Source organism: Pseudopipra pipra, chromosome 21 (genome assembly GCF_036250125.1).
Source record: "Pseudopipra pipra isolate bDixPip1 chromosome 21, bDixPip1.hap1, whole genome shotgun sequence".
In the NCBI taxonomy this organism is placed as follows: Eukaryota; Metazoa; Chordata; class Aves; order Passeriformes; family Pipridae; genus Pseudopipra; species Pseudopipra pipra.
In genome coordinates this window covers 7295677-7323252 of record NC_087569.1, presented here as the reverse complement: position 1 = coordinate 7323252, position 27576 = coordinate 7295677, and the positions used below count along the sequence as shown (strand labels likewise).

Here is a 27576-nt window from a genome sequence, read left to right as displayed (position 1 = left end):
TGTCACCAGTAAGAATTAAAGTCAGGATTTGTTAAGTAACTTCTCTCCTTCTGTAAGCTAAAAGTCTGTATTTTGCCCCTTCTTTCTTTGAACACAGGTCGTCAGAAGGTCAGGATTATACCTCAAAAACAGCAGTACATCAGTTGAACAGGCTTTATTTCTTTCCACCCTCATTACTCCCCCCATCCCATCATGTAATGGGAGGGTTTGCTACTGCAAATTTTCAGTAAATTAAATTACTGCACTTTTTTGGTCAGAAAAATGCATAAAGAAATTTGAATGTTTAGTCAATCACCAGGGCATGAAATAGCTTAACCAGAAAAATCTCAAAAGTAGAAAAATATTTCTAAAAACAAGGGACAATGTATTATGTTGGAGGCCTAGTACTATGGCTCAGTAAACCACAGTTAGGAAGTTTTTAACTTTTGAAATTAGTTAACTGTGTTTGCTGTTTCAAAAGACAGTTGTTGAGGCTGGAAGGCACAAAATGTTACTACTGTGCTTTATTCTTCTGAAGTTTATGCAACAGACACTTGCCACACACAAGCTGTGTCTTCATCTTGCAGAGCAACACTTCAACAAAACAAGATTTAGGAATTGACAGTGTGGTTTGTGATTAAAAAAAACACTAAAAACCACAGTTTTGGCAGGCTTGGGAGCTTCAGAAGTTTACTGACCCATGAACGGAGTTTTTTACAGGATCTTATGTTCTTCCAGCAGCATGTCCTGTTTCTACTACACTGCAGAGTCTCAAATGTATATTTAGTAATTGGTCAACTTTGTATATAAAATGTATAGTGAATCTAATGAGAGCCTTCCAGCTCACATCCTCCCAACAGGAATCCAGCCATTTCAAGAACTCAGCATGACAAAGCACTCCATTTACAGCAATTCCCTACAACATTCCTCCCTCAGCAATACTCACCATTCATTAGACTGTAGTGTAGGGGATTCATTCTGCGCTATGTGATATAAGGCACTCATTGCGTTCATGTTAAACAAAGGAGGCTTCCTTTCCGCTGCACACAAGAGAAAAGAAGTTTTATACAGGGAGATAGTCCCATGGTTTTGCTCAGAGTTTTTTTTTTAGTTTACATCCCTTTAAACAGAAAACCACATCAGCAAAATCCCTACTGCCTGAACATGGAACCCCAAACCAACCCTACCCTGCAATCAGACAGATATGTTGGCATAAGTCCTGTGCCATTGCAGAAGATGAAAGCCCTTTGAAGATCAAATGCCTTGTCCTCTCAAGCTTTTAAATTACGTGGTTTATCATAGTTGAGTTCTCTGACTCACTGTAATGTACTAAAATAGGAATAAGTTAACAGTAAGCTCTATACTCAGTGTTTAGCCACTAAGCATTCTTGGTTTCATACACTCCCCTCTTCTTTTTTTTTTTAATCTACAGTTGCTAAAAAGCTAAGAAATATTTATTTCTAGCAGGACAGCAGTGATGAAGAAAAGGCTGGTTACAAGAACCATCAAATCACACTTAATTGACTAAGCACACGGGCAGGAAGTCAGCAACAGGCCAACTCTTTATACTATTTTGAGAGTTGCATTCTCTTTGGCTCTTCTCTCTTTCAAGCCTGTGTTACTCTTATAGACTGACACAGCATGAAAGCTTAATGAGGAAGGAGATGATCTCACTGTAACAACAAAATTGAAGCTTCACCAGAATGCTTATGGGGTAAACTTATAAAGCTCAGCCTCGCCATAAACATTCCAGAGAAGGTGGTCAGGCCACAAGGACGTTCCTACACCAGTCAAAATGCAACAGAAAACTTTCCTTCCTCAAAAAAACCCAAAAAACTCCCCAAAAACCCAAACAAACAAACAAGGAAAAAAAAATAATGCTGGTTTTCTTATTCTGCTCCTCAGTTTTGAGTCAAATAGTAGCAGTGAGGTATGAATCAGAGATCATAGTTCATTCATGACTATGGCAGGATGGACTAAGCTCTACAAATTCCTCAGAATGAGAAAATTGAGGAGCTAAGTCTTTCCTCAAATGTAGCACTTTACCTTCTCTGATCTGTCAGATAACTAGCTGCTGCTATCAACGATCAGACTGCTTATTCATTAAACTATTTTAACTGACTGTTCTCTGTAGCTTTTTTGCTCTTAACTCACCTGAATGAGTAGAAATCTTCAGGAAATCCTGAAACTGAGCCCTCAATGAGGCCATTTTTAAGGCTTAAGTGATAATTTGAGAAGACTACTAGACATGCCGTTTTCCTGCTGCCTTCCCAGGCTTACTCAAACCAACACAACCGAGCCAGCCACACCGACCCAGCCTACAACACTCTGCTGTCCTGACCTAGTCTCACCTCCCACCACGGCAGCAGCCGACGACGAAGCCAAACGCTTCATCCCGCAAGAACGCGGCGTGCAGGAGGCTCCCGGGGGTGTGGTGGCCATGAGCTCACTGCATTCCTGGAGCCCTGCAGCCAGCCAAGTCTCCTTACTCCACTCGGAGCAGGGTTCTGTCATGACAGTCACACCCCTTAAACTTGCTTTATATTGGCAACCAAAAAAAAAAAAAACCAAAAAAAACACACAAGAACTCTGCTCTGAAGAAAGAATCTATTTCATGTCCTGGAAGAAAATGAAGTTGACAGTTTGGAATGCCAGACAGCATTTTTAGCTAAACTGTGCAGTTCACATGGATTAGTGTGTTCCTGAGAGCTCTCACTGCCCGGCTGGGCTGCTCCTCCAACTGAGGTCGGGTTGGAGTCTGAGCAATCAGATCTGACAAGGATGGGAGGACAGCCCCAGGTGCACTGCAGTAGTGTGCATGGTGTTGTGCTTCAGTGAGGGTATTTTTGTTCCAAGAAAACATTACGTGTTAAATTGAAATAGAATGCCATACTAACAATGTCCTTTTAAACCGACATTCTGCTTTAAAGACTCTGTTGTAATGGCAATGCCATCCTTTCTTTAGGCTTTGACTTACAAGTTACCACTTCAAAATTGAATTATTCCCTATATTTCTGTCTAAAGAAAAGAAAATAAATCTATTCACACGTGACAACATACACTGCATATAGCTTTGAAAGTGCCAACTTACCCAAAACTTCATTACTGCAGGACTTGTTAATGCATCTTAAATTTTCATGCAAACAGTTATCAACTTACAGCATTAAATACATTTCCACACTGGTAGTTTTAATGGTTCATTTCTAAAGCTGTTCAGCAGTTTTTCAGTTCAGAAGTTAACTGCCTCTCCCACAGAACGTGAACACCCTTAGTGATATCACTTGGCTACTGTCTTTGTCTATATAACTCTTTTTCTTCAGGTAATGAAAACACTAGCTCAATAAACATTAAATTGGAGACTTTTCTTGAATTTTAGAGAGTACATTTAGCTTTTTTCTCCAAAACTCAAGTCCCAGAAAAACCAGGATAATGAAAGAAGCACAGATCTTCTGCACTGTGATTCAGTTGAATTAGTTCTAGGTATTAAATATCTACATTTTACTATTTGTCAAAGGAAATAACTTACCTAACTCAATACAGGTAATTCCAAGAGACCAAACATCTACTTTGCCATCATACTGCCCTTCATCCATGGCTAAAATCACTTCTGGGGCCATCCTAAAATAGGAAATTGGTTCTCATAAATGGGCAACGGAACACCTTATCTTCATCAGTGTGAAATAGGCTATTTCACTGATTTCAGCTACCATAAACAAATCATTCCCCAAGCCATCAGGCATGACCATGGGATACTGGGAACAAAGACCAGGCACCCACACTAGTGCATGCCTGCAGAGGCTGCACAATGTTCTCCTGTGCTTTGCCCAGCTCTCCATTTCTGAGTATCACCACCTTCTCACCCTCCCACATTTCCAATAGTTTAGCTGGCTGACCAACTCTGGTGAAATAATTATAGCATGCAGTTGTGTAAACACCACAGATTAGGTGTAAGAGATCAAAAGCATACAAGGGATCTGCAAAGGGGTTTGTTCAATGAACCTGGCCTTTCCTATGAAAGAAAAAACACTTCAGTTATTTCAACAACCAGACGCGGTAAGAACACAGGAATTGTTTAAGCCACTGGGGGGAGTGATTAAAATATATTACAGATGATTCAATCCCACCTCTACCACTTAAGGTCAGTGTAAGAAGAACAACAAAACATTTTTATTACTTTTCGTGAACTACAAATACAAGGATTCACAATTTCTTGGAACCCAGAGCCTAGTCACTATTTAATTTTATTTTTTTTTTGTACAAAGTACATTTTATCACTACCACGACTAGAAGATTACAAAGCTAGCTCCACTAAGCCCAAGTATATTAAATAGCCAGTAAATGATCTTTTCACTTCACAAAGCCAGAAATAAGTCAAACTCTTGGCTTACCAATATGGCGTCCCCACAAATGAGTTGGCAGGAGATGCTATGGAAGCAGACCCAAAGTCAGCAAGTTTCACCTGTCCTGGCTCTGTCAGCAGGATGTTTCCTGCCTTGATATCTCTGGTTATAGAATACAAGTGTCAGTATTACTCCTCTCCAAAGAAGAAAACTTTCTATTGGACAGACTACAAAACACACCAGTATTCACATGTTCAAGCTGTAAAATACCCACATTTCCTCCAAAAGCTACAAAATACCCATTTTTCTTCCAAATACAAAGTCTTTAACCATTAGGTTAATTGTTTAATGTGGCCCCTGATTTTGGAATCTTTTGTCTTAAATGTTAGTCTTAATGTTTGTCTTAAAAATCAACTTAAAATGGCACACCAGGATAAACTTCACATACAGTTCAGCAAAACCATATTATCAATGATTTTCAAAATGTAACTATTCAAATTCTTCATCCCACTAAAATGCAGCATGTTAAACACAAAGAACATCTGCATCCCAAACTTACTGTGTGCTACTCAACATGTTCATGTAAAACTAATTTTTCAAGAATTAGTGCTCCCCCCCACCCCAGCAATCTTGGCCTTGCAGCTCTCCTATGAGTTATTTGGGTGAACTCAGCCTGACTTGCACTGCTTCAGGGACAATCAGCATTGGATCAAGGATTGAAAAGCTTAGCAGACTCAAAGGAATTCTACAGAAATTATGAACACCATCTGTAAGACACAGTGCATGTGCAGATACAGAGCTTGCTACTGTTTAGACTGCTGGAAATCACTTGTTTGGGAGCATATGGACACTGTGAAAAGAAGATCTCTGCTTACAATATTAAATTTGGGATGAAGGCAATACAATCAATAAAATAAATTACCTGTAAGTGTGTGAGACAGCAAAAGTATAACCACTTACCTATGGATCATATTGTGAGAATGCAAGTATGCTAATCCCTGGAGAGCACCATGGGTAATTGCTGCTATTTCCACTTCTTGCAATGGCTTTTTATGAACTTAAGGAAAGAATTTATGTGAAATTCAATATTACAGAAAACAATACAGTTTGCAGCATGCAACTGAGTACTCTTAACAATGTCAACAGAAATACTAAAAGTTAATTTTCACTAGGTTCAGCATGAGAAGCCAATGTAAAATTAGTTCACAATCTATAATCAGATGTAATCTTCTAACTGTAAAACAGCAGCTATTTACTACCAAAGAGACTGCTCTGCAACCATAAACTACATTCCTGTCAGTTCTGTGACCATTCTCCCAAGTAACTATTTGAGACTCAGTATCCAGTTTTCCATTAATGAAGCTAAACCCTAAACCCTAGACCTTTACAACAATTCACACGCAAATAAACTGCAGCAATACAGATGAGACTCTGGCAGCTCAGCCTTTTGTCCTGAAATGCTTCTGGCAAGGAAAGTAGCTGAACAACTTACTGGCCAAACATATATCTTCAAAGAAAGTTCACTACAAGAAGCCTGGTAGAAAAACGACCATTTAACAAACGGCCTCATCAAGCAAAACCCTAATACTGCTGCAGTGCTATTTTAGTCAACAGGCCTACAGTTGTTTGTAAGCACTAGGATCAACAGCAAGGGTTTTCAGGAATAAATCTTGAATTGTCATGACAGGAGAACCTAAAACTCAGAAGAAAACAAATAGCTGACTGACAACTTTAACACGAACCAAGGAGAAAACAGAGCACCTAGGAAAGCCAATATTCTACAGAAAACCCACTACAGACATGCAAAAATTGGACAGGCTGTGCCTGTTCACACACTCTCTGTCCCCAGATACAACTATATACTCAAGGACAATTCTGTGATGCTGTAACCTCCTACTTCAGCACTATACTTCTGACTTTCCACCAAACAAACACGCATGACATACCTTCTAGTAAGTCTGATGCTGATCCTAAACAATATTCCATAACAAGCTGTATGGGAAGAAATCAAAGTAGTTGTTAGAAAAATCTCTAACAGTAAATGTACGTTTTCTAGACTTCTATGGAGAAATCTGGAACTGACCCTTGGAGCACACAGTGCAAACTGCCATTACAAAGCAAGTACTGCTTGGAACATAAGCCCCATCCCAGCACTGTCACACTGGCCCCTCCCATAAGCACAGCTCTAACTGGCATTAGCATAACCCTCCTGTGTAAGATACCAAGCAACAACACTTGTAGGGAAAGCAAAAGCACATTCATAACCAGTTATGTATTGTATTACATATCGTATTTTATATGCACATACTTAACAGGAACCTTAAATTGCACTTAACAAGCTTATCAGAGTATTAAAGGGCTATTTAGGGATTTACTTAAGATTCTGTTCCAGTCAGATTTGCAAAAGAGAAACTAAAACTTTGTCCTACAGATTTATTGTAGCTAATACATGAACAGTACTTACAACTTAAACTATTAGTTCAACAATATGATTTCTTTAGTATATTGTACTGCAAAACTTGGTCAATGATGGGTGTGCACTGTTTTAAATACTCATTTACATGAAGCTAAATACACTAGAACAGCAGCACATTCACCTTATTCTGTAAGTGAAAGTTTCCCTAGATCAATTCCAAAAACTACATTCAGTTTTACTGATCACCTGTAAGCTCCTCTGAGTCTGTGCAATACCAGTGGCTCAGGTGGCTCCCAAAAGCCAGCTGGAGAGATTTTAAAGCTTCCTTAACCAAGGCAAGAGAAGTGCAGAGCAGCAGATGCTTACCCATGCTGTATGCTCCCGCAGATAGCAGCCTTTGTATTCTATACTGTTAGGGTGTTTTATTCTTTGGAGGAACTTGACTTCCTTAATAATATCCTGCCATTTCTGTAGGGAATAAAACGAATAGAATGACTTTATACAACTGTTACCTTTGGTTTTTTTGGTTGTTGTTATTATGTCACTTAATTATTTTAAGAGACAAAACTATCTCAAGGTTTCAAATCAAAATAAATTTGCATCAACACTGTGATGTTCACTGTTTAACTCCTCAGTAGACCTACAAAACAAGTTGTTGATTAATTAGGCTGTCTGCAAGGATCTCTCATCAGTGCAATACTTTATATTTTATGTGTGCATACGATATACTGGTAAACACTTAATATCTGAGCAAGTCCTCAAAAAAGAAGAGATCCTCTTTAAACAGATACCATTTCAGTTGTCAAATCAAACATACACTCCAATCTGAAAGAGATGTGGGTGATAAGTGTCCTCCAGCAGGATCAGCTGTCTCCCTCTTAACTCTTGTAGCATAAAGACCTACCCCTACTAGTCACTATATTACACTGGATGAGGTCCCATTTATCAGCCACCAAATATCTGACCACGTTCTTGATAACGTTTCTCTGTTACTAGTTTAGTTTTTACAAGGACCAATTTGAAATGAGTTACCTACTAGACAAGGGATTGGTTCTTCAGGGAAAAAAAAAATAAACAGATAAAACAAGGCCCAGGCTTATAATAAGGGGAGCATTGCAGTGCAAGTTAGAAGTACAGAAGAGACCTAAATGCCAAGTTCCAATGTCTGCCTTGACACTGCCACTGCTCCCCTCAGAGACCTCCAAGTTCTCCCACTTGCTGCACATCCACATCTCCTCAGGCAAGGAAGGCAAAAGCTTGTGAGTGCAACAGCAAAACTACACCTACCAGGAAAGATTTTCAAAACCAAATGCAGTAGCTGAAACCATTTAAGTATGCAGGAGTCAACACAAGAGTGTTGACATTGCAAATGTTTTTGAGCAAGAGTATCAGTTCTGAAGTTAACCAGAGGTAGAAAAACCTTACCTAACATCCAAAAGTTCAAAAGCTGTTTTCCAGGTCCTGTTAATCTCTCAGCACACTCTACCTCAGGCACAGGTATGTGGCTGGGATTCACAGAGGGACAGAGGGTTCATCTATCCTAATGCTTTGGAAAACATGTGCAAAACCCAAATCCTCCTCAATAAAAATTTTAGGGTTAGAGAAACACACGAAACCAGGGAACATGGAAGCCACAACTGAGGCAGCTGATTGACTAAGTTAAGCATTTCTCAACACCAGAAACGTCATGAGAATGACACAATGCAGTTATGCTAACATAAACTCTCTCACTGACACTGGAATGACCTCGCTGCCTTTTACCTTCAGCCTCAAAGGCTTTGAGGTACTAAGCAATAAAAGCCAAATCAAGAAAGCACTTCTACATTGGGAGAGAGAGGTGATATACTAGTCAAGAAATAGTCATGATTTCCTGCATAAAAAAAGCCCCAAGATCACATTAAGAGCACAGTAATACATTTTTCAAAGGTTTTAAACTTATTTTTAGTATAAAATATGAACTTATTTCAGGGAATTATTGTTCCCAGCAATGATAAAATCTTATTATGAAACCAAAGTAAATACAAATGATACCAGAATGCCCTTAATCAATTTTCTTTACATAGGCTGGATACTCCAGCAAACTTCTGAACAAAACAAATAAATATGGAAGTAAAATAGAAAGTTTTAATCCTCCTCTTATTACTTTCTTCAAAATAAAGAAACATACGCATTGAAGACAAACAAAAGCTATTTCTGAAGCATGCACAGTTTGTTTCATTCATGTGAATAGAGTATTTATAGCTCACAGTAATTAAAACAGTAGGACAAGTAGCAAGTACAAATTATTCTTTCATCAGTACACAGTTAAACAAGTCACCGCAGTGACAAAACAGAAACAGGCACAGCAAATTTAACTATGAAGCTGGAATTCAGGACTGCTGGAGAGACACTGCCACCTCTACCTCCTACACAGACATACACACACAGAGAGGAAGGAATAGTTCAGCTCCTGGGAGTGCAGATGATCAATACACAAAAGGCACAGAAAGCAATGAGCTGTTAGTCAAACTCATCGGAGCAAAGCTGCTTCTAAGATTGGAATACAGAGAAGGGAGGGAGGGAACCATAAATGCCTGGAACAACATGCTTACAATAAATACTTCTGTTGAAAAATCATGCCATGATTTGATACATGTTATTTACCAGAAATAATACCAAATCAGCTGCTCATGTCATGTTGGGCTTTTCAAGAATCTGTATTAGCACTTAAACATTTCAAGTATAAAATCAACTATCTCTACTAAATGTCCTAGGGAAAAGAGACACATCTGGGGTGGCCATAAAAACACAATGTCTAAATCTCAGAGGCCCACTTTTGCAGACCTCTCTGTAAAGAGTGCCTTAATCCCTGGCTCTGGCAGTTCTTCCAGAATTATGCTGCTGTTCAGATTTTCACACTCATTCATTCACTGTTGTTTTGCCTTTGTTTCAGCTGCTCATGAACACAGTCATTCCAAGGAAGGATGTGTTCCACCTCACTACTTTGTACAAGCAAGGCTCCCTCTGAAATTCTCAGTGCTGCATCCAGTGCTATTATTCCTTTGTCCAGGAAGCAACATGTTTTTTTTAAGGTATTTAAAATGAAACGTTTAGGGGCAATAAGACACTAACATACAACCCCATCATTTTTAATTTTCTTTTTTCCTTTCTACACATTTATGTGGTCCCAAAGGGGCCTGGAAGAAGAGAGTCCTACCCATTTTTTCCAGGAGCAGATTAGGCAGAAATAAACTGAGAACAGTGAACTGATTTGTTTTGTTTACACAGTACCCTCAATCACCTTTACAGTTATAGAAGAGATTTCTCTACAGGAACCCAAGATAATTAAAATCATCCCATACAATAAGTATTTGCAATGGTCAAGGTTTAACGTACAACATGCTCTACGTACCTCATTGGACTGCTTCCCACTATATGACATTTTCTTGATGGCCACCACCTCATTGGTGCGCACATCACGTGCCTGGAACAGGAAAACACGGTGCATCAGTTTCTTCAGGTCCCCATTTCCCATAAGATGCAAACCAAATGTACACATAAAAAACCATCCTTATCCCTCAGCTAACTTTTGCAGAGAGTTAAACTAAAATATCTTCCAAGAGGTGAGACTGCTGCATCTATTGGAAATTTCTTTCCGAAGTGAAAGATCATCCTCCTGTCTGTGAGACGAGGTATGACATTTCTCCATGCTCAGCAATCCAGCAAGTCTCTGCACTGTGACTTCTAAACTAAAAATCACAGCTTTACAAAAGCAGCTCTGATTCAAGTAGAAGGGATTTTCCCTAAATCAACTTCCCTCCCTGTTCAGGTCCATTACAAACAAAACAGAAGCAAGGCTCAGCCCCCATGTTCCATTCAAACCATAAGGAAAGATGTCTCAGGATGCACAGGAGATACTTGCTCCAGACACTGCTGGCTTTCTCCCCAGTGCTGCCCAATATTAGCTTTTGTGTCTCAGAGGAATGCACACGATATAGAGAAAGATGGCAGTGATCTAAGTGACCCATCTTCAGACTGGACTTTCACTTTCTCCGTCCCACATTACTGTTATTTACACTGCACAATAAATGTATGTGGTTTTTCGCACTTCAAAGGCAAACTTCATGACTTCAGTCAGCAACAATCCAACGTAACAACCAGACAGGAAGGTTTTTTTTTTAATTCAGCATCAAAGCAAGGATTCATTCCCCCTGGCAGGAGAAGAGGCAGCACCTCACAGGAAGGATGGCTCCAGACAAGACCCCAGGTTTCCTCTGTTAAGGATTTCAGCAGCATGGGAGGGTGGTGGAGGAGAAGACCTCAGAGTCTCCCTGATAAGAATAATCAACTTGGGCATGAAGCCAAATGATATAAATCAGAGTAATGTGCACCTCAGCATTCATTAATGACTGATGAAAACGCTGATTTTTAATATATTTGTACTATCAAGCACAGCCTATCAGAACATGGATTAATAAAATATCAGGGCTCTGCCTTTTGTAAAAAGATTTTTTAGTCATGTTTTAATTCTGCTATTCATTAAAAGAGATTCCCAGAATTCCCTGTCAGTCTTTATTTCAACCAGTTATGATAAGCTTGAACCCCAATACTATTTTTAATTTTCTTTCTGTTTCAGAGGATCCTCTGACATTACCTGTGAAGTTGGGCTGGGGGTGACTATTTTTGTTGTTTGAGACAAAAAAGGGAAGAATAAAATTCTTACTCCTAGATCTTTACTAATTAGAGACAATCACTGAAACATTTAAATCAGTGAAGAACTGCAATAAAACAGGCAAGCAAAATACTAGAGTAGAGCAGAAGGAACCCAGCTCTAACAAAAGAGAGTGGGTTATTCTTCTGCTCCATCTGCAGTGTTCCAGTGTAGTAGGTTTCCTGTGTCAAGCAAAAGCTATTATTACACTGCAAAGCAGGGAGTAGGGTAAGGATAATACCAAAAATGATTCAGAGGTGCCAGACTTGCAGTTTCTAAGAAACTAAAACCATGAGGTGAACCAGCAAAATTCATTTCAATTATGAAAGAAAAAAAAAAAAGAAACTTTCTGCCATTGCAGATGCAACAGAAACAAAGAAAGAGACACAAGTAAACACTCAGCCAATTATCAGGTAAGATAAATGTATCACCTCTTGTTGGGATGACTGTTGAAAGGAAGGAAGGTAGGTACAACTAACAATGAAACACTAAAAGGTATTTTAAAAAAGGCAGGGGAGATTTCAGTATTGTATGGATTTTTCTATTTGTTAATTACCCACACATTATTTATCAACAGCATTTTTTGGTGCAGGTTGTATGCAATGAAAGCAGCCTGGTGAGAGGGTGCTGTGCATCAGAAAACCCAAGTAAGCAACTCTATTTCCAGAACACCTACAGTCCTACAAGGCTGAGAGAGGGAGAACCATCCCAGCTGACACCTCGGGAACATTAAAATAATGGAGTTTCATTTGCTTTTTTAGTTTCCATGTGATCCTGAACAATCAAAAAAAGACTGTTCCCAGACAAAAGCCAGGAAGATGTACAAGGTCAGTTCACTTAAACCATCCAAATGAACAAGGCTTGTTTCATGGCAGGCATGTATGCACATATATATCCTGCTTTCCTCCAAAACCTCCACACAAAGGACCAACATCTGGTGACCAGAGTAACTTCAGCACTGAAACATGCACAAAGAAAAAGTAGAGTATTTCACCGGCTTCAGTAATACCCTTTTAAGCAGTTATTAACTACAATCCAATATTATATTAATTAGAGAAAGTTTACTTGTTTGCAGTAGCAGAACCAAAATCTTGTTAAAGAAACTTTAGAGGAATAAAGTACCCAAGACATAGACTCCCCTACGTTTTCCTTCTTCATGCTTAATTAATTCACACGGAATTTCCCTCTCCATGTTGTCTTTCTCATTCTTTGGCTTCAGTTTGAGATATGGGGTACATTGCAAGAAACAGTTTAATGTTCAAAATCTCAGAACTGCTAGCAGTAAAAAAAAGTGCAAGACAAGACTTATAGCTTAAAACTTCCTAACACAAAACTAGCAAGAATGTGTCTTTATCAGAAACTTTCTCTTGACAAAAATAAAGCCCCAAAATGGGCTGGAGTTGTGTGATGCCCGGCTTACACTTGTCTTTTTTCGAGTGCCAAATCAGACGTACTTTCTGTCAAAGAAGCACAGTCCTAATACCAGGAAGTAATTGGACTCAACAGTGAGTAAATACTGACTTACAACGAACCGATAATTTTAAATGGTGGGGGAAAAAGAGAAAGAAGGGGCTAGAAATTAATGGCCTCTGATTTTCAATCTCTTTGTAGAAGGAGCTGGTAATGGGCCATCAGCTCTTACCAAAACGACAAAGCTCAAGCAGCTACAAATGCCTTCTTGTTGGTGTTTGGGAATGCTGTTTGCATCCAGCTCACAGGTGTGTTATGGGTTTCCTCTCTAACATACAGTGTTCCCAAAAAACTTCAATAATATTTCTTTAACAGAGAAAGAAGAGCAGGAAGACATATTTGTCAGTTCCCTCCTTTTAAATTCACTCTTTAACCACACGGAGTAAACGAGGTGAATTTAAGGCTGCAGGTGAGTTCTGTTTCATTAGAAAACAGTTCCTCCCCCAGATCTGTTCCCAGACAGTGGTGGCTCATAGTTTTAAGCCGGGAACAAAATTAAGAAGCTTTTCCTAATTAGTTCATCTGTGCTGCATTAAATTTGTGCTGGAAGGTTCCCAACATGGTCTGCTGCAATTATTAACACTGAATAGGCATCTCAAAAAATAGTGACACAAATGGCTTTCTGAAGGAAAACTGGCAGGTTTGGCCACACCTCCTACAATTATAAATTTAAAAAGGTTTTCTGAGGAAAATGTTTTTTTCATGAAGGCCTCACAGTATTTGTTAACACACAGCGACCTGCACGGAGGTTACCAAGAGGATCCCACTGCTGGTTGAGCTACACAAGCAGCCTGGGAAAAATTCTGCTGTCCAGACGTTCATGTCAAGTAAGTTTTATGCAGATGGATATTGGGATTCTTGCCTGCAGTAGGAAAGGATGTGACAGGACAAATGACAATAAAAGCACTAACACTCAGGTGTCAAACACAAAGAATGGCTGTAAGGGAGCCTGGGGGGATGAGTGAAGGGAGAGAGAACTCAATTTCTTTCAAGGAACAAGAGGTGATAAGGAGGTGATCAGACTAAGAGAACTGCATTGCCAGTCAGAATTGATGGAGCAGAAGTCCATGCTTTCTATTTGCAGTTAAATCCCTGCTTGGAACATAACAATACACGTAAAAGCACCAGGCAAGGACCGCATTTCCAGGTTTTCTTTTCAGTTTGTATGCAAATGCCTTCCAAGCCCCAAACATCATATAAAAGGAGTCACAGCAGTTTAAAAAGAGACACAGCTAAAATTCACAAGTCATGGAGCTACTTACAAAATAAACTGCTCCGAAGCTTCCATGGCCAATCTCTCGGAGATCTGTAAAGAGCTTTTCTGGATCTTCTTTGAAGAAGAGCTCTGCAATTTCGGGGTCCTTCAGGCTGCCCGCTCGGCTGGTTGATGGCATCCTGCTGGGCAGTGAGCCGACCGACTATCTGGGTTTAAAGTGCTGCTTCAACCCTTGGCTCATCTGTATGAATGGAGCCTCTTCAGCATGGATTACTGCAAGAAAAAGATTGCAATCCTTCACTGATTATCCTCTCCTCAAAGAGCCCGAAACGAGCTACACAGCAAAGCAGCTTCCACTTCCTCCAGAGCAAGCAGCCCTGGTGAGTGAAGCAACACAACCTGTGTGCCCAGATAATGTCACAGCCCCACTGTGACACCAGTCAAGCATTTCTCCAGAACACAAATTAAAACCAAAACACAAAACAGGACTCATTCCATGCTCCAGCATCTGCTCAATCACCTGCAGAGCAGTCACAGAATCTCTGACCTACAGCAATAAGCAGTTTGTCACTGGAGAGCCCATATTACTGTAACACCCTCCCTCTGAAGAGTTACACCCACTGTGTCTTAGAGAATTGTCAGGACTTTGTGATGTCTATCACAAATTGCCTGTTCTTCTGAGGCTTACATGCAACTCCCTTCTTCAGAGGAACAGCATCCAGGACAGGAGATACCCAGTTCCACACACAACGCACGTCCTTCTGCTCTGCTTCAGCAGAGGCAAACACACATTGTAATTGTGGCAGCACATTTTAATTGTGATAGCACATGAGACAATGGACAACAGTGCATTGGCAAACGCTTTCTTCAGAGGAACTTGTAACTTCAGACACAACTGGGAATGTATGAAATCCCTTCTGTCTGCACTATAAGTTTGCTTTCACTTACTCCAAGTTTTGTACCTTGGAATCTATCCAGAATAAAAGTATACTGTCAAGTTGTGCTAAAATCGTATTGTCTCTTGACAACAGGTGATGCCAAACAACCACTACAAGTAAAATGCACCCTTTTTTTTTTTTCTATTAAAGGAAGGTATTTGGATTTCCTCTCAAATCCTCTAAATTGTCACCAATAAAAACATTTCTGTTACTGGCAAACAGTCAATCACACATCTCGCTTCTTTCCAAAAATCCCTGTCTGGTCAAGACTTGTGCTTTTTTTATTCATATTTCGTATCTCAAATTTGTTTTTTGAAAAAGTTGGGGTTTTCTTTCCACTGTGAAGATGTAAAAGACAACAAACCTGAGTTTAATCAACATATCAGAAAGCCCTACCCCTGTCCATTTCTCCTCCATTTCTGGACGTTATAAACTCCACCTTTCTCCAAGCCTCTAGACCATCAATGAATCATTTGTTTTCCACTCCCTGCAGAGCAATTTCTACAGGGATGGAAAAAGACATACTCCTTCATGTTTGTGATCAGTGGTTCTCTTCTCTAGACAGTTGCAGCACGTGAAAGTGCCAAACTCTGCCTGCTCCTTGTTAGTTCAGAGACCTGCCAGCACTGCTGCACAGAGAGCAGGGCTGTGAGACACAGCCAGGATGTACCTAGTTGCAAACTCCACAAGAGTGTTTAGTTTTTAGGATGAAGACATGCGTGGGAGAGAGAACACAGGGAAGGGAAGCAAAATCCAGCTTTTCCATAGTTTTCCTCCAAGCAATCAGCATTCAAAAGGATTTACAATGCAACCCAGAACGTGTTTCTGTGATAGCTCGTTCTCAGGGGCTAAGGAAAACCCGGCACTCAAATCCCAGTGGTGGACCAAGTATAAAAACATATATATACATATATATACACACAGAAAATCTGCAGCTGGCTCACAACTCTGCCACACCGCACTGGTGAGCACACACAGATTTCCTATGGATGCAGGATCACTGCAGGAGCCTTGGAAGCAGCCGGTACCCACACACGACATATCCAACTGCCAATGAGGCCGAGTGGGATGCACAGGAACCTTCCCTTCCACCTTTCCTTGCATAATGCAGTAACTAATACCGTGTGGGAAGGGAAATAATTAGCTCCAGCTCAGCCTGTACCTGAAGCACACTACATTTATGAAAGCTGGAGGAAAAGTGGGATTTTTGGTATTTTTCTTTCCTTCTTTCTTATAAATCAACAATATTCCACTTGATTCCAGCTCTAACAAGCACATAACACTGAAAGACAACTGTTTCACATTTACAGCCCCCGATGAAACAATAGACAAAAAGCATGTCAGAAAAGCAAGAGAAAGGAGCTGGGGGAAGGGAGCTGATAACCAGAGCACACTCAGTATTATTGAAGGAATGTTTCTTGGATCGACGGTAATGATGTCATGTTCCATCTTTTAAGAAGCATCAGATTCTTACAAAAAGGACATTGTTGTTCAAAAGCAACTGCTGCAATCCCAGAATGCCCTTTTCCCTACATCTGTTAGTCAGAGGGGCTAGGCTTGGATAAACCTGCTAATATGGCCAAAAGTCACATGTCCCCGCGAGCGAGCGTGTGAGAGCCGGCGCGAGGGGAAAACCCTGCGCTCACAGCTGACAGGGATTACAGCTTTTCCCCCTCCCCACCGACCCCCGATGCCAAACCAGCCACCAGACTCCTTCTTGGCGTCCTTTCTGAGCATGCCTCTGAAATGTCATCTACAGGAACACTTCTTACTGCAGCTAAAACTCCGACCAGGCCCACTGACAACACACACAGACGTGGGACAGGACAGAGCAGAAGTTCTCAGCTACTGTGGTACACCTTAAAATATAGCCTTTTTTCCCCTTTTTAATCCTGAGAGCATCAAGACAAATCTCATTACCTTTATTCTTGGAAATAATTGCTGCTTTGAAATGCATGAGAACAAAAATATTAAGTATTAAAATCTATTTAACAGAGTAGTCACAAACGTGTACATGACACTGTGCTTATCATTTGATCTGCTTAGATGGAAAAATAAAATGCATTTATGTAAATTCCATCCATAAGAAAGCTTTACACAGTCTCACCTAATATTAAGTGCTCTCATTTTTTTGGATGCTACAATATTAAATTCCCTGAGTCTTCTTTTTAGCCAGACAACAGGCACTGCCTGCCAAAGCCCAGCAGTGCCAGGAGCTGAGCTCTGCCTCCTGCCTTGCAGTAGTGACACCTGAACGCTGTGGGGAATGGAAGGGAAGGCAGAAGTGACATGCAAACAGTTACTGCATTATTTTAAGTGCATTAAAAATACAGATGAGTCTTAAGATAAAAAAGAAAAAATCAACCCTACAACTAAGCTGCACTGAAAATTAAATCATATATCAGCAGGCAGCTGGTTTTTTAAAGTACAGTCAAGCTGCACTTGAGTATTTTACATTCTTCCACCAGTGCAGTCTCTTCACTACAGGTTTTTTGGATCAGTGGAGCTATACCATCAAACACAGTTGTTGCCAGTGGATGAGACTGATTATCTCACCTTAGGCAGCTCAGATCAGGTGGATCCTGCCCTGGCCAAAAGACAGGCACTGCAAACAGGATACGGCCCCCTCTGACTGTGCCTATCTCTAACTCCAAGCCACTTTGCAGGCTGCTAAAATTAGATAAATAAATTCACATTTTTTCCTAGTTGTCAGTCATACAAAAACAGAATATTGTATTGCATAATCACAACTACTGGTACTTAGATCAACTCCACTCCTAACCAACAAGGTGATGTAGGAACATGAGAAAGATTCAAAGCAAACCACAGAATGACCAAGACACAGGACTGGCCCAACTCTATTTCCACACAGTAGGCTGAACTCACTGTGTTTAGTTAGTGGCATCCATTACTGGTGTAAATGACACTGACTACAGGCCAAAATGTTTTATCAAATTACTTTCATCTGAACAACTATCAGTTAGCAGAAACCGCACGCACACATCCACAAAAGTCTGTGAATCGATAAGATGTTTCATCCCTGTAATTATGGCTATATTAAATGTACACACACACCCCTTGAACCTCTGGCATAAGGAAGCTGAAGATGAGGACGGGATAAGACCTGTTCTCTGTGGAGTTTTCTGCCTCCTGCTCAAGCTGAAGTAAGACCCACCCCTGTGACTAAGATCCCCTGGGATGCTGCAGAGCAGAACAAGCAAAGCTCAAAATGGTCAGTTGCCATATTTAAAGTGCATATTTAGGTCTTATGCTGCAGAGACCTCAGAGACATTAAAATCTGTCCACACTACACTTGAACTCTGATGGCTGTCGGTGTCACAGATAACTGTTTTCATGTAATAAACCAATGCACTAAAAGGAGAATGGCCTGGTCTTCCCTGCAGAGGAGAAGGGAACCCACTTGCTGAGATTTTCACCTGTCCATCATATTATTTCTCAAGTTCCCACACAGACCAACTCAGTGAGAGTGAGGTGCTCAGTTACACTAACCATGACATGCAGCAAAGCCTTTGTAGTCCCTTAATGTGGTTCAAAAGTTTGTAGAAATTGAATTACCCCACAGACTCGCATGTAGACGATTAGCAGTAAAAAGCAGCACACTTTGTCCATACAGATCACGTTTCAAGGAATTAACATACCCAGCATCCTTCAGCTTCTATGCACAAGAATATTAGAGCCAGAGCTAAACAAATACCATGTGAGCCCAAAATGGAAACAACAAACGGATTTCTGCATCCATCACCCTGTGCCTCCCCATTTCACCGGGCACAGGAGGCACAACACGCGGCCTCCGACGATGGCCAGGGAGCCTGACAGGAGAGTTGTCCTCCATTACTGAGTTACAAATAAAGTTATTTGCAATTTGAGACATGTTTTATGTTATAGCCATCTGCTAGCCTATACACTGAGCATAGTAACATATATAAAAACTTATGTTTAGCATCAAACATAGCTCCAACTGTGTATTTTTGCCTGGTAGAATGAACACACACGACACTTTAAAAACAAACAGGAGATCAGTTATAGCCCCTGTGCTCTTTAGAGCTGACACACTATAAAGTGAATATTCAGTACAGAAAACTACTGGTCCTTTGTAGATCTTCTTACTCAAAGTGATAAAACAACCAACAAAAAAACCAGCATCCCACCACAGCATAACTTCATTTGGAAACAGATATTTAGAATTATTTTTTTTTAAGCATCTGCATTGCATGCAGTGCAAACTGTTGCTAAATTTTAGTGTAATTTCCTCTGGCAGGGTCTAATGCAAAAGCATCAAATAGATGGGGAAGGAGTGTCATCATGCAACTGTCAAAAATGGGAAAAGGGATTTTCTCTTACTTGCATATGGGTCAGATCTGGGGAGTGTATGAAGCTGAGACTAAATTATCCTCTCAACACACTATTAAAAATTTCCTGAATGGCTTCCAGCTGACACTGAAAATCTCCACAACTATAATAAATATGAGGAACTGGAATTACTGAAAGAACTGACTTCCCAATTTTTTTCTTTTACTTACAATTATGTCTAAAGTAAGAGTTAGATGGTAAGAATGTCTACAGAATGATTAGATGGTAATAATGCATAAAATTTTTAAAAATTTCTGTGTAGCACTGAACACTTGACCTGAAAGCATAGTTGTGGGGTTTTTTTTGAAGAAGCAGACAAATCCCCATCTTTATAAACTCTCAATAAAAGATCTGATAAAAGGTAAAAAGAAGTAAGCACTCTCAGAAAAGACTAACCTGGAATGGGAAGTGGAAGGGCTGTACAGCTTGTGGGGACACAGCAGAAAAGCTGATGAAGGTCCAGCATCAGAAGAAATGAACATTTGTCACATCAGGCAGTGCTGATATATGTGATCTTAGGAATGATGCTACTACCCTTGACTTAATTTCGTGATCTGCATATAAATCAGCCTTTACAATTTTAGCCTGACAAATTCTATGCATGGAGTTACCTTATCCAGAAAGACAAAAGGCAGATTTACCCACTACAGGTCCTGTAACTTTATCTGCTGTTCCCAAAAACCAGGTGCCAGCCAGCCTGCAATGGTGGGGCCTTTCCATAAGGGCACAGACAGAAGGAATTCTGTTGGTTTCTCTGAAATTCAAGGGATCTGCAGCCATTGTGATACTGTCAGATTCAGGACTGTCTTCTATCCACTCTTCTGCACATCTCAGCAAACACAGGGACACACAGTTATCAGGTCCTCCATGATTCTTGATCACTGCACCAAATTTCTCCTTCCAGCAAGTCTGTGAAAACTATATATAATGGTTTTTATTGCTTTCCATTTCTTCAAACCTCTTTTAACCTGGGCTCTGGTCCACCCAGTCAGCTCTCTTTTTCCTGTTCTGATAAACGCAGAGTAGCCCTCAAGTGCCTTACCACGCTCTGAACACATGGAAGAAGAGTTACTGTGCTCACAGCAGAAAGGGGCTGTTTCCCTGAACAGCTAAAAATGAGCTTCCTGTCCATGCTCCATGACCCCATGGCAGATGGTATCAAGACAGTTGTGTTCCAGGTGACTGACATGATAAAAAGCTTATCAGCATCTCCAAGCCTCTCAGAATGGACAGCAATTGTAGTCCCTGGACTCAGGTGAAACCCCGTACAACAAACCCCTCTGTAGGCTTCCCCCAACAAACTAACTACAGGTTACTTTTTCTCATCCTACTTCTGCAGTTTGGAAATCTTCCTAGAGTGGCAATTAAGGAAGAAGAAAAATCCCAGAAATGAAGCAAGGAAAGCCTGAAGATGCAGCAGGTAGCATTTAGCTTCTCCCATGCCCTGCAAAAGGGGCAAGGGGCACTCAGGAACATCTCCCTCGGGATCCTCCTAACTTACTTTTACCACTTAGCAGTGAGTTGCAGCTCAGAGGAAAAATTGCTGACAAAGTAATGAACTTGCCTTTCTCCTAATGATCTTAAAATCATTCTTTTCAGTACATTTGTTCTCCACACTGAATCCACCAGGACTGTCTGTCATTAAGGAAAAGGGAGGTGCAGATGAATGACATTCTACAAGAAACTGTTAGGAAAAAAGTTAAATAGGAAAAAAAAAAAAAAATCGAAAATACTATCACAAAACTGATCAAAAAAAGAACCATCCTGAAATAGTGCCAACTACTAGAAGAACAAAATCACCTGGAATGAGTTGAGCAAACTGGATTGTGGAAGGTACCTGTGGACCATGGGAAGCCCCACTGAGACCCTGCTCTTTTCCACCTTGTTTTTCAGACCAAGCTCATGTACAAATGCTTTCTGACAGTCCCCAGAGGAAGGGAAAAGACATGATTACTCCACCTCAGGAGTCAGGAGTTCCTTCTGCTGCCAAAGGCTGATCTTACAGCCATGCTGGATACTTTCATAACCTGCCTTATGGCAGTAAGGGCACTCCACATGGTCTCTGACCCCACATACACCTGTGGAACAACAATTCTGCTTCCTGCACAGGAACTGAGATCCTCCTCTGTAGAAGGAGTTCACAGCAAGAACAGTCATGAAATGCTGACCCCTTCATATCTTTCACATTCCCTCATCTATGTATTTCTAGAAGGAATAGATTATAATGAGAAGATGAATCTGTACCTGGATATTACCGTGAATTCTGGCAGGTTTTTTTGTCTGTGTGAGCACTTATGTTCAAACAGGCTTTTCTTCCCAACTCAGTACATCTTTCTTCATCTGACAAGGAGCAAGCCTACCATTCCAGTATTCCTTATTCAATTTCTTTTTAAAAGATTTTTGAGGAATGGTTCTATCCTGAAAAAACCTCTTTGCAGATATTTTTTCCTTTCTCTCTCTGCTTCCCTACCTCTTTTTTCTTGTATTATACTTCTTCACAGAATAGCCTCAGGAAGACACTTTTATGTTTGAGCACTGCTTGCATTTCTCTTATACGTGCACTTGTAGACTCTGTGCCTTACTTTGATTTCCTCTCAAGATTCTGACACTAAAATGTCCATCATCAACTCCTTGAATTACTTACCCCAGCACACTTTCTGATCCGGCTGAGCTGTTCTGCTCGGGTGTTTACTTTCCAGGAATGTCACTAGCAAAAGGGTCAGAAAATTGCATTTCCCAAACCTCCACAGACAAGCCCAGGATCTGTGTTTCTTGCTTGGATGTAAATATTTGTTAGGATGATCCACACCAGCAGCAAAGCCAACAGTGCAGTAATCATCATGTGCTTTCCACTTCAAACAGAATGGAAACAGTTTTCTGTATTTCTAATTATTTCCACAATCTTTCGAGTTTTCTAAGTAGTGCAAAAGATAACTAACTGGGGAAGCCTGTTTCTGTGTTAAAGACAGATATTCTGAACAAACTATATCTATTTTGACAGGTTATATATGGCAGTTATAAGCAAACACAAATATACCTAAAATATCAGTACTCCTGAAAAGACTAGTTTTGCTCACTGGTAATTTTTACAATGTCACTCACACCAAATCTACCACTTAAATAACATAAATAAAAGACATTACTGATGCAGTTGAAAAATATTAATGCAAAAAAGCATCTTGTATTTTTTCTCCTATTTAAAATAAAACATTCCATGGGATCAAAAATTAGACTTACAGAACAGCTGAAGAATAGCCTACATTAATTTTTCAAAGACCAATGCCATGAAAGTTCAAAAAGTGCTCACCATTCCTTGACATATTCAACATGAACATCTCCTGGATGTCTTTGCTTGTGATAGTTCTGGTACATTTATTAAGAAGGTCAGTTCTAAATTTAGTGATTCCTTAGGCTAGCAAAGCTATGAGGAAGGCAACTGGAAAAAATGAAATCTTCTGTCCCCCTTCTTTTGCAATTCATTAAGTTCACAGTCCTTGCCAACTCTTCTCCTTTACTATGTGAAGCATCACATTAGTGAACATCCTGTGAGTGCATCACCTACAGCCAACTCTCCATGGCCACCTCTCTTGGAACAAGGAGCACATGTTATAACAATTCCAGTGTGGGAGATGCTGTGCTGGCAGCACACTGGCCAGGAAGAGGTTAGCAAGCAGCCAGCTGATGAGAGTCAATTAAGTCTAGAGGCAAAAATACTGGGAAACTCCAGCTGCCCATAAAAAAAAAATTAGTCAGATATCCTAATGGGACTTGAGTTTAAAGAAACCTTTTCTTGACCCCTAAGCAATTTTGCACCAGAACAATAAATAAAGTAAACGTAAGCAAATTAGCTATTTTGGATTCAGCATAAATAACTCAGAAATAAGCTACTAAAGCTCACAACATAGATAATTACCCTTGAGAAAAGAAGTAATTAAAAAGTAGCAGTATCACCCATAGTTTTAGAAAAGAAGCCTGAAAGGAAGCAGTTCAAAGTCTTTCTGGTCAATCAGTAAATAAAGAAAAAAGAGAAAATGTTTAAATTGAGCTTGCAATTGAATTCCCTGGAGTACAGAACTCCAGGGCACTCCCACTCCAGCCAGAGGCTGTGTCCAACCTCCCAGTTCTCAGGTCAGACACTTATTTGAGCAAGTATGAACGTGGCAAAACTGAAGCCAGCAGGAAGGACCTAAGGTAGAAAATGAAGTCAAACACAAACAGAAAAATCCAAGAGAAAACCGTGAGATTCTGTAGGAATAATCCTACAAACCAAGCTGTGACAGTGAGAAGCCTCGGGCAGTCATCCAACCTGACCCACTACCAGGCTGGAAAAAAAGCCACCCGGGAGAACGAGGGAACAGGAGAGATGGTAAATCACCTGCACAAAGAAGATGACTGGGTATAAGGTAAGGTGCTCTCACAGACCAGGACAGCTGGTCCTTCCATAATCATGTAAATTAAACATTACTGACCTATGCAGACGGGTAAGCAGCTGCACTAAAGTCTGACGTAGCTCCAGAGTGACGAACACTTTTGTCACAACTGCTGTCCCCTTCCAGCAGCTGCCACTCCAGAGAAGCTCCCAACAACGGCTGCAGCCAAACCAAACAGAAGAATAATTGAACTATTAATTAGTGGGAGCAACGTGCTAATCACTTGGTGACTGTGATACACTAAGAACTAGCAAGCCAACCATTTATGCACTAGACTATATGTCATTAAGAGAACTCAAAAAGATATTCACAAAGAAGTGGCAATAGTCTTCTACACAAAATTATTGTGAGAATTAATTACAGGTGGAGAACAGAAACATCATGTCTGAACTGACACAAAACTCAAAAAAAAGCAAGAGGTCAGATATGTAATTAGATATTTTGAGCAAAGGAAAAGGCTCTTGCCACCAGAGTGGCCACAGATACTGTGCAGATCCAGCATAATATTTGCATTTAAGATCTGGAATGGGAGGGAAAGGTACATGACAAGTTTTATTTAGAGTAGCTGACAGCATCAAAAAGTACACAGGAACCTTAAAAAAGTATGAATGAGCAACAAGGCAGGAGATGAAAGGTCAAAAAGTAAAGAACCATCAAGCACATATCTACTCTTAAACTAAACATAACTCAGGAGCTCAGACAGCTCAATGAAAATAATTGCACAATTATGCCAAAGACAACGTCAGACTGGTTTTTCTTTAGAAAAAACCAACATGAAGAATCAATCAGAAAACTAACACAGAATTCCCAACAATATATTAAGAAGTCTCTGCCATGGTTTGCTCCTGGAGATTATTCTTCATTCACATCTAGCAATAAAACAGAAATACAGTACAAAAAAGGCCTCAGAAATGGGAGGTCATAAATCCCCAAGAAGACAAACTAAGCTTGAGGAGAAAAGGTGCAAGAGTTAAAAATCATACATAATAAGGCTCTGACAAGTGCTCAGACTTCAAAAACAAGGGGAGAGGCCACAAAATATAAGAGAAGCATGTTTATAACAGAGTGAAGGAATTTGACCAATCAAGGCATAAACAACAAAATTAACCTGCAGAAATGACTGTGAGTCATCGAGCCCAAGAGATAAAAACACTGCTTTTTAAACCAGACATCTACATGAGTAAGAACATCCCCAGCCAGGTCAGGTGAGGTATCCCTGGATGCTCTTGGCACCATTCTGAAGCATCCAGGTGTCACCACTGCCAGAGACAGCACACAGGACCAGACAGGCGAGGTATGAGAACCTGGATGGCAATTTTTATATTGCTACTCTTCCAGTGTCAAACAGGCATCATCAAACACATCTTGTTACGAAAAAGGTCATTTTTGTTTAACACAGGAGTTTATTAAATACAGGACTACTATCATGAACAGCAAAAAGGTTTTTTGAAAGGCTGCAGGGAAATAAGGAGAGTTCCTTACTAGGTCCTAGCAAGGTGCATGTATGTGCTGGCCCTTCAGCACTGGCAGAGAAGCTCATTTCCCAACAGGTAACCAGTGAAAGATTATTCTGTTCTTTAGGAGTGACCAACCCATCAGAGCACACAGGCAGTACAACGAGGGTCTACAGCTGCTTGCACAAGTTTGTAACTTAAAGCAGGTTCAAAAAGGGGTTTAAACATATTTCAGCACCAAAAGAGTTTAAAACCTTTTATAACTGTTAACTTTGTTCTACCAGATTATCTGTACCAATAAATGGGGTAGCTTTGGTCAGCAATTATGTCACACGTTTCCAGAGCCCATGAGCACCTCCCTTCCTGCTGGAATTCCCCAAAGTCATGGCAATTTGTCCAGTTTTACTCCAGCTCAGGTTGAGTATTTATTCTTCCGGTTTCCACATGACTGAGCAGAATCATTTTTAAACAGCACACAACAAAGGGAGGAGGCAAACAACCAAAAACAAACAACAAATTAAAACCCACCTTTTTCACTATTCTACCTACTTAAAGAAATGCTTCTCCAGTGGTTTCTGCAAGGTCTAGATCCCTTCCCTTTATGTTTTTCACTTGAAGCAAAAAATATTTTCAGTATGTATTAAGATAACAAGCATAACCTTTTAATTTGATGAGTTTTATCTGCTTTCATGGGGAAAATGCTCATTTCAACCAATACACAAAACAATTTGTGTAGCAGTGGCTCAGATATACAGAATATGTCTCAATTGGATTGTTACAATCACAGGACTGAAGGTCCAATTAAGTCCTGTTGCTGCTATTTTAAGCAACTTTATAATAGAATCCAATCATCAAATAATAACCAACTCCTGAGAACTTCTCAAAGCCACTACTCTGATTACAAGGCTGCTCCAGAACCCCTCTCGTATTTTGATTAGGAACCAATTAAGATTAAGAGCTAGTTAAGACTGATTTACAGATTTATTATTTTAAGTTTACACTGACTTACTCTTTTTCCCACACCAGCCTTAGCATTTAAACAGTTTTCTTCCCTTTCCAATACTGAGTAGATATAATACTGTCGCCTTAGTCTGTTAACTGAAAAAAAGCCATTTTTTCCTCCCTTTATGACGCAGGAAAGAGAAGTGACCTCCCAGACCATCCTACCAGCCCTTCCTCACATCTGTCCCAAAATAAGCTTTTTTTTTTTTTTAAAAGTATCCCTGACCAGAATTCTCCACATCTGCTTATTCCCTACATATACAGCACTCAAGTTTTAAAATCACCATGGTATCAAGTGATATACTCAAGTCTTTCACATTTTTCCATTTCTAACTGATAAATCATACTTTTATATCTCATATGTACTTAATATATAATAATACATCTTTATAGATACTATGTGTTAACTGTATATTTGTTGTTACTACATGACCATGCACTCTGTACTGCCTCATTTAGGTATCTGTATTGCAAATCCTCCAGCTCATTCAGTCCTTCCAGAGAGACTTGAGTCCTCCCCTGTATTGACAATGTCCCCCAAATTGCCCCAGCAGATTCCATTAAGGCAGTCCTTTCATAAGTACATCAAGACCAAACCACCATTTTAAATTGTCTCTAGATTGGTTCTTGAAAACTTATCAGCAGCTTCTCTCCAGCCCACACGTCCTCACAGCACTAACTCATCATTACACCACACTTGGCTCTAGGCAATCTCCAACACGTGCTCTACTGACCCTCACTTTGGTGGGATGAACTGTACTTGCACTGCTGCTCCAGCCTGGACACTGCTTGCTCCATCAGCTCTCCAGCAACCCTCTCCTGTTGAGGATAATCCCCCCAACAACACTGTGCAAGTGGTTTTCAAATTAGAAGGTGGGGGTGGGCATACAAAATATATCCTTGCTGCAGATGGGGCAAGGGAAGGGATAAAAAGTATGCAAAGTCATCCTTTCCACTCCTGTACCAAGAGCTGCCCACATTCCTGCCTCACACTCCCCAGGAACACTCCCTTGCTCCCCATCACCTTCCCCACCTGCTCCGGCCGGGCAGGACCTCACCATCACCAAACCGCCGTAACCAACACAATGGCTTCTGGCAAGGACTGTAACAGGCACCAGCTGCACCACCCCAAATCCACCTAGACAAGGACACCAACAGTGGGGAGGGGGAAACTGGTTGTGTGACCCTGGGAACGAGTCATGGCTCAGGCAGCCCTGGCCTCTGAGCAAGGAGGGAGGCAGGTGCCAGAGCAGAAGGCAACAGCAGCAGC

At 40.4% G+C, this 27576-nt stretch overlaps 1 protein-coding gene across 2 annotated transcripts in view; it reads right to left on the bottom strand.

Annotated features, from left to right (window-relative positions):
* The window catches only part of TAOK1 (TAO kinase 1), a 70251-nt gene that overhangs the window by 27082 nt on the left and 15593 nt on the right, over positions 1 to 27576 (bottom strand). For both annotated transcript variants that reach the window (XM_064677471.1, XM_064677470.1), the window contains exons 2-9: positions 14158 to 14384; positions 10127 to 10198; positions 7102 to 7203; positions 6266 to 6311; positions 5280 to 5376; positions 4368 to 4481; positions 3506 to 3597; positions 926 to 1019 (exon numbers count right to left, since the gene is read on the bottom strand). In XM_064677471.1, coding sequence (XP_064533541.1) covers positions 926 to 1019; positions 3506 to 3597; positions 4368 to 4481; positions 5280 to 5376; positions 6266 to 6311; positions 7102 to 7203; positions 10127 to 10198; positions 14158 to 14289 — 749 coding nt within the window. In that variant the 5' untranslated portion in view covers positions 14290 to 14384. The remainder of the gene's footprint in view (positions 1 to 925; positions 1020 to 3505; positions 3598 to 4367; positions 4482 to 5279; positions 5377 to 6265; positions 6312 to 7101; positions 7204 to 10126; positions 10199 to 14157; positions 14385 to 27576) is intronic.